The sequence below is a fragment of the Tympanuchus pallidicinctus genome, unplaced genomic scaffold, assembly GCF_026119805.1.
Source record: "Tympanuchus pallidicinctus isolate F22 unplaced genomic scaffold, pur_lepc_1.0 scaffold5, whole genome shotgun sequence".
NCBI lineage: Eukaryota > Metazoa > Chordata > Aves > Galliformes > Phasianidae > Tympanuchus > Tympanuchus pallidicinctus.
In genome coordinates this window covers 17,128,446-17,139,579 of record NW_026294769.1, presented here as the reverse complement: position 1 = coordinate 17,139,579, position 11,134 = coordinate 17,128,446, and the positions used below count along the sequence as shown (strand labels likewise).

The window sequence follows — 11,134 nt, the reverse complement described above, 5'->3', positions numbered from 1 at the left end:
TTTCTAAATTTTTTTTCATCAATTATTACTATTCAGACTTATATATTTTTTTAAGTAATACTTAACTCATTGTGTGGTTGTTGTTCTCTTCTTCCAAATGAGGAAGGAGAGACGTGTCAGGGAAATGCTACATAAATACAATAAGTATTTGCAAGATGTTTTTCAATAATGTGGAACTATTTCCTATACAAGTTAACACAGAATTTGAGTGTAGAATAGGATTTTTACTAATCCAAATTGCACTTCTGAGTATTCTGGGTTATTCCTTTTCTCTTTTTTTTTTTTTCCTGGAATATATGCTTAATATAACATCTTCTTGTTGAGCTTCTGCTTCAAAAACATAATACATAATCAGTTTGATTATGTGACACGCTGTTTCATCTCTTTTTTTTTTTTTTTTTTTTGGCAGGCAATTTTCTAGGTTGTGTTTGCATTACATCTTCCTTTTAAAAAAAATCAGAAATATTTTCAGTGGAATTTCTTTCAGCAAGCAATTACATTCATTGTTTGAAGAGCTAATTGTGATGATATTTCTAAATAATTGGTTTCCTTTTTCTTCAGAAAATCAGAAATATATTTAAGCAGTGGGAATGTAAGGCATTTATAGAATATTTAAAACACATTCTTCAAGAAAACAGGAAACAGCTATGATTAACATTCGTTCAGTTCAGTATCTTTCACCAGCATCATTCAACTTTCAGTCTTCAACAAGATAAATTAAAGGAGAAATTATGTCTAAAAACTTATTCCAAACATTTAATATGAACTCTATTCAACTGATAACATCTACTTTTTTTTTTATCTTGAGATTTGAATTTTAAAAGGATGCCACAGGCTTACAATATACTCAAGATACAGTGGCAAACTTAACTTTTGTTGAATGTAGGACCAACAATTCCAGAATCAGTCAACAGCAGTTAAACATGAATCTTAGGAAAATGAAGTCTAAACACAGAATTGTAATGGATCCATTCAGAAACGTCAGGAAGTACACTTATGCTTTATCACACTTTTGGCACTGAGTCTGATACATGTAGGTTCAAGGGAAAGCAATCCCATTAAGAAGTTGGTTAGTAAGCCCAAGAATTAGCATTCCACATGCACTGAAGTTCCTTCAGAAGTAGATAACATAGATGGAAAAGAAGGAAAAGTCTGAATTTGTACTTAAGATCTATCTGGCAACCAAATTGTTACTAGGTATTGCGTAGGTATCACCTGAGAAGATGCCAAATAATTTAAAAATATGTTTATATTTGGTTACTGTTTCTTATTTATTTTAGCAGTGCTCTGGCTCTGATCCCTCAATTGAAGCCCTGGCCTTGGAGGAGCCATCAGAAGTGCCCCAACTGTGGAATCCAATTTCCAAAATTCTAAACACTTGCAGTCACAGCCAAAGCTGACGGGTGCTGGGAGTGGTTATCCCACCCTCCTGGAAACCACATACATCTTCCACATTGGTCACTTCCTCACTGAAAAAGTACTGCACTTCTGATAGGAAATCGTGCCGTGGGAAGAAATTGCAGTTTGGAAGAGGAATATAATAACACCTTTCTGCCAAACAGTGATATTGTAAAGAAAATTATAATACATGCAGTTTTCCTGACATTCAGACACTCTGGTAGTTGAAATCAAAATGAGGCCTATTGCCGCAGTATAACTAACGATGAGAAAATGAAATGTGAAGAGTGAAGAGCTTGGTGAAGAGCTGCCTCATTCACCAAGTACTGTTCACCCAGGTTGCTATTGGACAGAAGCAAACTATGGTAAAAATAGCAAGCAGTAATTTGAGTATGAGGTAACTCTGTTAATGATTACTTCGTAAGGCATGTATACAATGAAGACAAACAAAGACAGGTTAAGTTCAACAACCACAAGAACAACTAGGCTGCTAGCTGAAAAGTACTTGGCTTTGCTAGTCTAATAATGCTTAAATATGTAGAATTAGACTGCATATAATACAAACTTTAAACCTAACATGATTGCTGCTTTACACAGTATCTTGTAGAATTACCTGTCTTATTAGACGTGGCCTTATACCAACTTCAGTTTAATCTACTGAAAACCAGATTTTTTCTCAATATGTATTCAGTTAAGAATCATGCCAGAAGATTTACACCAAAGAGGGGTGGGGAGGAGTGGGAAAGAAAAAAATATTTTTATATATATTTCTGAAATGCGAGGAAGTTATTTTCTGGGAAGGAAAACGGCAAGGGTAGATTTGGATTCAGTAGGGAAACTGATATGAATGAAGAGTGGCAGTTGATAACAAGCCTAGAATACATCCTTTTCCTCCCTTGTAACTTTTCTGACTGCCAGCACTACTTCCTTACAAAGTATATGTTCCTAAATGCATATTGGCTCTGCTACAGTTATAAGTCACTCTAAATTTCTCATATGCTATTTTATAGATGTTTCAGTATTCAGTCGTAAGAGAAGTCCCTTTAACTTAGGAATACACACACACACACAAAAAAACTTCTTGGCTTAGACAAAAGGCTCAAAAACTAGTGAGATTGAGGACTTGCTCAGATATATGAATTACTGAAAGTATGGAAGAGAATGGGCATGTTTAGGCTGATCTGAACGGAATGGCCTCAGCTTGCATTGCTATTTAGCCATTACTCTGCAGTCCTGTTACAGTACTCCTCACAGGACTTGCAAGACCAAATTCTGTGCTGATTTATTCCATCTGGGGGCATCATCATCAGGAAACTTTTCATGTCACAGAGGAATCCCCAACCCAAAGGTGTCTTGGAAAACGTTATGCCTATGTCCACAAGTGCAGCCAGACCCAGCTTCATTCCTACAACTGCAAACATAACTTCAGCTTTTTGGCAAAGCCTGACCTCCTTCTGCCAGAGCCCTTACTCCAACCTTGTCAGGGCACACTGAAAGGGGGCTGCTGTGCAACTTGGCTGCTGTGTAACCATTCTCCAGATGGCACTTGTCCATTAAAGCATGCTTTGATGACTGGATCCATGCATTTTGTACAGACATTTATTCTCTTAGCAGCCAACATTTCTTGTTGTATCTTGCTCCTGATCAGGCACAGCGTCTTTCCTCTTGCACCCACTAGGAAAAGCTGTGCCCAGCTGCAACATTTTTGTCAGGTTGCCAAGCTGCTGCCAGCCAGTACCCAAGAACATGCAGGCATACTGGGAGAGAAACGCCATGCAGGAGTGGTTTAAGGTCCAGAGGATTTGGTGTGCAGTGCAGAGGCTGCTTCCTCTGCACACCTGCTTCTTTGCCTTCTGCTGCTTCCTTTCCCACTTGACTTCTCTCTGCACAGCCAGGAGAGCTGTCTGCTCCCTCCACCACAGACTTCTCAGCTTTGCTTGTTCAGAGCAGCTTTAATTATTTCAGAATATTGCAGGCGCTCCCTGGGGATAGGATGCACAGGACATGTGTAGGCAGTCACAGAATTACAGAATGGTTTGGGTTGGAAGGGCCCTCAAAGCCAACCCATCCACACCCTGTGCTGTGGGCAGGGCTGCCCCCCCCCCAGCTCAGCTGCCCAGGGCCCCATCCAGCCTGGCCTTGAGTGCCTCCAGGGATGGGGCGCCACAGCTTCTCTGGGCAGCTGTGCCAGCGTCTCACTGCCCTCTGAGGAAATATTATTTTTTTTCCTAAAATCTAACCTAAATTTCCCCTTATAGCTTACCCCCCCCTCCTTGTCCCACAGCTATTTTCTCATTTTCTGTTTCAAAGTAATACATTTATATCAAGCTCCAATCTTTCCATTTATTTAGGACAGATACCATGCAAATAACACTACAATTTTAGACAGGTTTTTTTTTTTGCTTGTTTGATTTTTTGTCTTTTGATCTGTCTTGATTTGGTTTCAATCTCCTGGGCAGAAAGGGCAATAAATACGTAAATAAATCACAAAAGAAAAATGTAATGGATGGAGTCTAATCTGCTATGATCTGTCTTCTGTCTTGAAAAATAGGCATACTCAGACACATTCAAATCAGCCCATTGTACTTCCGCTGTTGCTTAGTTGCAGATTCCTCTGATTTCTATGGCAGTTATCCAGAACATCATAATAATCTGGAATATTAAACACAGTCCGCAGGCAGTGACTTAGCTTTGTAATTCTTTCTTGGACAGATGTATCTCTGGGGTGTGTTCAGAGATGAGCAACAAAGCTGGTGAAGGATCTGGAGTACAAGTCTTATGAAGAGCAGCTGAGGGAATTGGGATTGTTCAGTCTGGAGAAGTTGAGGAGAGACCTGATGGCTCTCTGCAACTGCCTGAAAGGAGGTGGGGGGGGTTGGCCTCTTTTCCCAGATGACAGCAATGAGACAAGAGATAACAGCCTCAAGCTGTGCCAGGAGAGGTTCAGGTTGGATATTGGGGAAAATCTCTGCTCTGAAAGAGCAGTGATATATTTGGAACAGGCTGCCCAGGGAAGTGGTGGGGTTACCATCCCTGGATGTGTTCAGAACCATGTGGATTTGGCACTGAGGAACGTGGTCAATGGGCATGGTGGAGGTGGGCTGACGTTGAGCTAGATGGTCTTAGAGGTCTTTTCCAACCTCAGTGGTTTTATGATTTTGTGATTCTATTCTCAGATATGACAGGTTCAATCATATTAACGTCCATCCCCAAGGACAAAAAGATCTAGAATTCTTTAGTAGCAGGAAGCGACTTCTAACATCCAAAATCACAGAATCACAGAATCACAGAATCACCCGGGTTGGAAGGGACCTCAAGGATCATGTAGTTCCAACCCCCCTGCCTAGCAGGGCCACCAAACATACACATTCAGATCAGGTTGCCCAGGACCCCGTCCAACCTGGCCTTGAACACGTCCAAGGATGGGGCATCCACAACCTCCCTGGGCAGCCCGTTCCAGGGCCTAACTACTCTCCTTGTGAAGAAGAGTGAAATGTGAAATATTGGGTGGATACTTCACAAAAGCATCTGAAATCATTCTGAGAGGTGTAAACAGAAGATGGCAAGCTCATAAACAAATTGCCAAACAAGAAAAACAAAAGAAACCTCAGCCCTCCTTGCACCCAATCCCATCTGTGATTAACGTAGCTATCTTCTGTCTGTAAGCAACGTTTGCATTTATTGAACGAAAGCCTTCAGCCCCAGCAAATCCTTTTCGCATATCTGTGCACTCCTTTCGGTGTACAGGCAGCCACAGCACCTGGATGCACACAGTCGAAAGTAAACAGAAACGAACCTAGAAAAGTTTTAAGCTCTCACAATGCCGCAGGAACCAGCGAGTGTTTGAACACAGGCACAGAAAACAAAAACAACTTCCTTTTCCCTTCTGTTTACGCTTCATTTCCATGCCTGCCGCCAAACTGACCGGGAAGGACCCAGCATTCGGCCAGCCCTACGAGGAATGCCGGCTCGGCTCGGCTCCACGGCCGCAACGCCAGCGCCGCCACCCGCGCACGCTCGGAGAGGCCACAGCAACATGGTGACTGGTCGTTGCTATAGGAACTGCGCCATGCTGCGCACGTGGCCGGCGGGGAAAGATGGCGGCGCCCGTCTCCGTATGCCATGTCGCCTGCTGCGCCAACCGGGTGGGCGGCGGGGCCGTGTCCTGGGGCCGCGAGGGGCTCCTCGCCTTCGGCAGCTGCCGGGACGTCATACTTTACCAGCCGGCGGTGAGCGGGGTGGGGAGGCGTGGTGGGGCCGTCCTGGCGGCGGCGCGGCCTAACACCGGGTGTTTCTCCTCATCCCGCAGGCCAGGCGGACGGTAGCAGCGCTCCGCGGGCACGGCGGCAGGGTGAACTGCGTGCGCTGGGCACGGCGGCGGGACGGCGGTGAGTAGGTGGTATGGGAGGCCTGCGGGGCCCTTGTGGTAATTCCAGGTTTTAAAGTTACTGAGTGCAGTTCTTGAAGGCACGTGTTCCTGTCCTTAAGCTTTTTGAGGAAAGGGAGTGGGGCTGCTTGTCAGACTCTTATTATATTGTGCCTATGTTTGTTTTGGAGGGGAGTGTTGCTAAGCACTGAGGTGAAGCCGTTCCTCCTTAATAAAGATATAAACTGGCATCCTTTCAAATGGTTACACTTACGTGTTTTCTATTTTTTTTTTCTATATTAATACTATTTTTTTGTGCCTGTGTGTGTCTTTTCTTGTTCTGTGGTTTTTAAGTAAAACAAATTGTTTTCTGAGAACTTGGCAACATATAGTTATAAAGGTTAGAAGAGAACTGTAAGATAATTTAGTCCAGCTTTCAGCCCATCCCCACCGTGCCCACTGCCCTTGTCCTTCAGTGCCCCATCTTCATGTTCCTTGAACACCTCCATGGATGGTGAGTCCACTGCCTCCCTGGGCAGCTTGTGCCACTGCCTCCCTGGGCAGCCTGTGCCACTGCCTTACTGTTCTTTTCGAGAAGAAATTTTCCATGATATCCAATCTGAACCTTTCCAGGTGCAATTTGAGGCTATTCCCTCTTGTCCTATCGCCAGTTATGCAGGAGAAGATGCTGACCCCCATCTTGCTGCCACCTCCTTTCTTGTCATAAAAGGTGATAAGGTCTCCCCTGAGCATCCTTTTCTCTAGGCTGAACAATCCCAGTTCCCTTAGCTGCTCCCCATAAGACTTGTGCTCTGGACTCCACAACAGCTTTGTTGCCCTTCTTTGAACACGTTCCAGGGCCTTGGTGTCTTTCTTGTAGTGAGGGGCCCAAAACTAAATGCAGTACTTAAGGTGCAATCTCATCAGAGCTGAGTAGAGGGAGGGATGATGACCTCCCTGCTCCTGCTGGCTGCACTATTTCTGACGCCAGTCAGAATGCCATTAGCCTTCTTGGCCACCTGAGCATGCTTCTGGCTCATGTTCAGCTGAGTATAGACCAGTACCACCTGATCCTTTTCCTTTATGCAGCTTTCTAGCCACCTGCCCCAAGCCTGCAGTATTGCGTGGAATTGTTGAGAGCAAAGTGCACGACTTGGCACTTGGTCTTGTTAAAGCTCATACAGCCTGAAATTAAGTTTTCATGTGAAGGTTCATGTTCTGTGGAGTCATAATTTTCTTGCTTTCTTGTTGTTTTATTTGTTTTTTTTTTTCCTGTTCCTCAAAAAGACAAACATATTAAATTACTCTGTTGCATTTGAGAATCTTTTTAGAAAGATATCCATCATATTCATATGAAGTGTTGAGTATTTCTGTAATTCTTCTCTACCTATTTTGAGTAATTCTTTTGCTCTTGAGTTCTCATGTACTGTGCAACTTTCATGGCTCATACTTTATTTTAATGAGAACTTTGTGTATAATTGATAACTGTGATAAGTAGTTACTTATGTAAGCAGTAAACAATTTAACTGCTTTGTGTTGCTGACCGCTGTTATAAAGTAAGAGCTCACAAAAGTTGTGGAATGTGTTTTTTAGCAACTGAAACTGAGTTAGTTTCTGGTGCATCTGATAAAAAGCTCATTCTCTGGGAGCGGAATGGGACAGGAGTTTGGAATGATCAGGTAAGTAGAAATATCCTCCTTTTAAAGCTTCTCTCTCCTCCCTTTTTCCTTGTTTTTTTTTTTTTTTTTTTTTTTTTTTTTTTTTTGTATACCTCAAATCAAATTATTTGTTTTGCCTGTAGTTTTTGTACCTCTTTATTGCACTATGACAGTTGAAGCTCCATGTGCATTTCCTCTAGACTGCTGATACTATATCATGCTATGATTTAACCTAAATGTTGTTTCTTCTCTTCTGTAGTTAATCTTTTTTGAGATCAGCCAACCAGTCATCATGTGGATTTGTCTAGCTTGTCTAAAATACCCTATTTGTCTGATTATGAGTTTTCAACTTTCTCCTCTCCAACTTTTCTTTAAACTGCTGTAATATCTTGATACTCTGAAGTTCATTTTTGGTATGTTTTATGTGTCCTTCTTTCTAATTTCTTTACATTGATTTTTTTAGTGGTTTCAATCTGCATGACTGTGTTTTATACACAGGCAGTCTGACAAGGGTGATACACGAGGTAGGATAGGTATTTAAAAAAGCACTTCTGCAACAGTTGATTTCAGTCAAAAATGTTGAGACAAGTAAAAAGGCTTGCTTATGTATTACTCATACTGTAAAAATGGAAGGAAGAAGATGAAGTGTGACATAACAGACTTCAGAATGGGCTGAAATGTAGGAAAAGGTGTGTTATATAACTTATTTTTAAAATATTAAGCACTGCTTGTGAATGTTGTGTAGATAACCTATTTCAGAGGCTATCTCATACTACTTTTGACTATGTTTTAAAATGCATGAACATAGTAACACAATGGGGGAAAGTGTCCATATAGTGATCATTATCAGTCTTGTTTATTGGAGGAATGTTCTTGGAAATGAGTAATTTCTGTTTTTCATCTGTTGTAACTTTTAACATATTGATGTAAAATAATGTACAGATTTATTTAGTAACTTCTTCCATTAATGTGCACAGCCTCATTTAAACCTTTGAAAAAGAATGTGACTAAATTTGCACATTTAAATGACTGTTCTATACAAGTGTACGTTAAACAAGCAAAGTTCTCAATTGAACCAATTAGAAATGTTACTAGGGCTTACTAAGCTATCTTTTGGAAAGTGATGACAATTTGGATAAAAGCTAGACTTCTTCTAGTTTGAGAATTAAAAGCTTCTCGTTTTGCTATTTGTATTTATGAGGAGTGGATTACAAAATATCAATTCCCTAAGAAACTTAAGTCTAAATTCAGAGATTTGGGTTTTGTCAGTATTTTAAAGAAATCTTTGATTTGTGAAAGCCCACAGAACAGAGCTGCTGTAGCTGCTACTTATTCCATTGTGTTCTCTATTTTGCCTAAATTGCTAAGGTCCTCTGTACTTTTGGGAGATGTCCTGTATAGGTAGGGGCACGTGAATGAGAAAAAGGAAGAAAAACTGCTCATCCTAACCTAACTTCTATCATATATCCAGGCAGCCTCAAGGAAAGGTGAAGTTTTTCTAGTGCACACAAGAGAACTTGTCAAGTTCATGCTCATTACTGCTGTATCCCTTTTCTGTTTTTTATAGAATGTGTTACAGCTTAATCATAGCTTGGCAGAAGCCCCACCACCATAAATGTACAATTTGTTTTCAGTACTAAGGATTGTTGTTTCTTTTTTCCCCTCCTTTCCTTAAAATGTTTTTAAAAGTTCTCATGGATAATTTGCTGGAGTTTAATTGTGCTTGACTTTTTTTTTTTTGACTCTATAAAACTTTCTTATGTTTTCAGCTTGTGAAAAGCGTTCCTCTCGAAGGCCATACTGAAGCTGTTTGTGCTGTGGATGCTGTCTACCAGTCAGATGAACCTGATTTAAATCTGTTAATAGCTTCTGCAGCATCTGACTCTACTGTGAGGATTTGGTCTCGACATGATTCAGAAAGTAGGGTGTTTTTTGTTTTTTTTTCTTTTAAATTTAGGGACAATGTTTTGTTTTTTAATTGAAAGACAACATACTGGCTTAATAAAAATGATGAATATTCATCCGTTGAAGTACTTGGCTAAATACTAACATCTTCTAATGCAACCACATTGATTTCCCTTCAAGCTTTGTCTTAACTACATTGTTTTTTTTGAAAGCTGGGGGCTATAGAAGCTTAGCAGTTTTGGGTCAAATTTGTTCCTCAGAATGACTTATCTTTGTTTTTTATCAGATGAGTTGGCTGAACTTAACAGCCTCTTATTGATTTGCATTCAGAATCTGATCATCATTTTTCCTTGTAACATGGGACAAGCTAGCTCTGTGTTTGCTTATGTGAAATAAAATTACTGTGTAAAATGAAGCTGGAATGAGAAAAGTGAAGTTAAACTAGTCACTTGTTACTACTGACTTGAGTCCAATGAAATATAGGATAGTAGGTCTTCTGTTGAACTAGGCTTATTGTATGGTCAGAGAGAATAATTAGGATGGATAATCTAGATATCAAGTGTTACTTGTCAAGTTGTGTTGACTACATCTCTCCCTACTTTCTTTGCTATCTGGGGTACTGAGGATTTCCCGTTGGCTTATTGAGTGAGATAAGTAGTTGGGAGTTGCCAGTCTTCAGCCCCATGTTCTAGAAGGCATTTCTCATGCTCCCAGGGGACACCGACGTCCTATCCTTTCCTTTTGGTCTTGCTGTTGTGGGTTTCAGAAGCAGAAAAAACAATTCCGTTTTAATTCTACTTCTGTAGGAAAGTTGTTCTGCCATCCTGTTTGTTACTCTGATCTCGGTGGCTCACCAGTTTAATCGCTTCCTAGGATCTCAAGGCTGAAGAGAGGAAGGCTGGATTTGCTCCTATCTTTATCTGCTTTTGTAGCAAAGAATTCAGTTTTTGCTTTCCTTGTAGTGAATGCTTTTGCCACTGGATGTAATTTGGAATATTTATTGCTTCTGATGTGTTACTGGAGGAAGCTGTACAGTTTTAATACTTGATGGAGAATAGTGACTTATGTTGTAATTTGGCTAACTCTGGATGGATTGCCATGAGCCCACAGAAAATGAAATTGAGGGTAATTTTCCCTCTAAAAATCAATGGCTTTTAAAAAAAAGTCTTGCAGCTCTTTAAAATAAAATTGAACAGGAAATTTTAACTACGTAATATAAAAAGAGATGGCAATGTAACTGTGGTACGATGAATGAGTTCAACAGTGTCTGTTCTCATTTTTCAGTTAAATGCATTGAAGTTCTGCAGTTTGGAAATGGATTTGTTATGGATGTTTCCTTATCCTTCTTGCCTGGCAGCAGTGGTGAGTAAGTAGAGCAGCATATCTTGAATATCAGTGCAGGAAAAAATAAAATCTAAAATTTCCCATGTGTAGCAGGTTTTCATTTAACCAACTTCAGACTCCTGTGCCATATATTTTGTTTCCTAGGGAATTAGCCTAAACTTCTGCCTGTACTCAAAGACTTCAGCTGAATTTTTCTAGGCAATTTGAATAATTCTGTCTGACTGTGGCATTTTCAAAGTGGTTCTCAAAATTCATGTTAATGACTTTTTTAAAATGAAGTAACTGACTTCAGTGAAACTCAGCGTTTTGTAATCTGCCCTTACTTGAGAAATGAATTGTCTAGCCTTGGTAACTATTTCTTCATAATTCTTTAATTTGTTCCTTTTTTTTTTTTTTTTTTTTTTTACTATTCCAGTCCCTTGCAATACTGCTTTATCTTTAGATCTAAAAGGACTGGAGCAAG

At 40.4% G+C, this 11,134-nt stretch overlaps 1 protein-coding gene across 3 annotated transcripts in view; it reads left to right on the top strand.

Moving 5' to 3' along the window:
• The first annotated feature begins 5,490 nt into the window (after window positions 1-5,490).
• The window catches only part of ELP2 (elongator acetyltransferase complex subunit 2), a 32,999-nt gene continuing 27,355 nt past the window's right edge, over window positions 5,491-11,134 (top strand). For 2 of the 3 annotated variants that reach the window (XM_052704314.1, XM_052704313.1), the window contains exons 1-5: window positions 5,491-5,627; window positions 5,708-5,786; window positions 7,358-7,443; window positions 9,192-9,342; window positions 10,612-10,689. In XM_052704314.1, the coding sequence (XP_052560274.1) occupies window positions 5,496-5,627; window positions 5,708-5,786; window positions 7,358-7,443; window positions 9,192-9,342; window positions 10,612-10,689 (526 nt within the window). In that variant the 5' untranslated portion in view covers window positions 5,491-5,495. Of the gene's footprint in view, window positions 5,628-5,707; window positions 5,787-7,357; window positions 7,444-7,504; window positions 8,112-9,191; window positions 9,343-10,611; window positions 10,690-11,134 lie in introns of those variants that run through there. The other variant, XM_052704315.1, reaches the window with a different exon arrangement.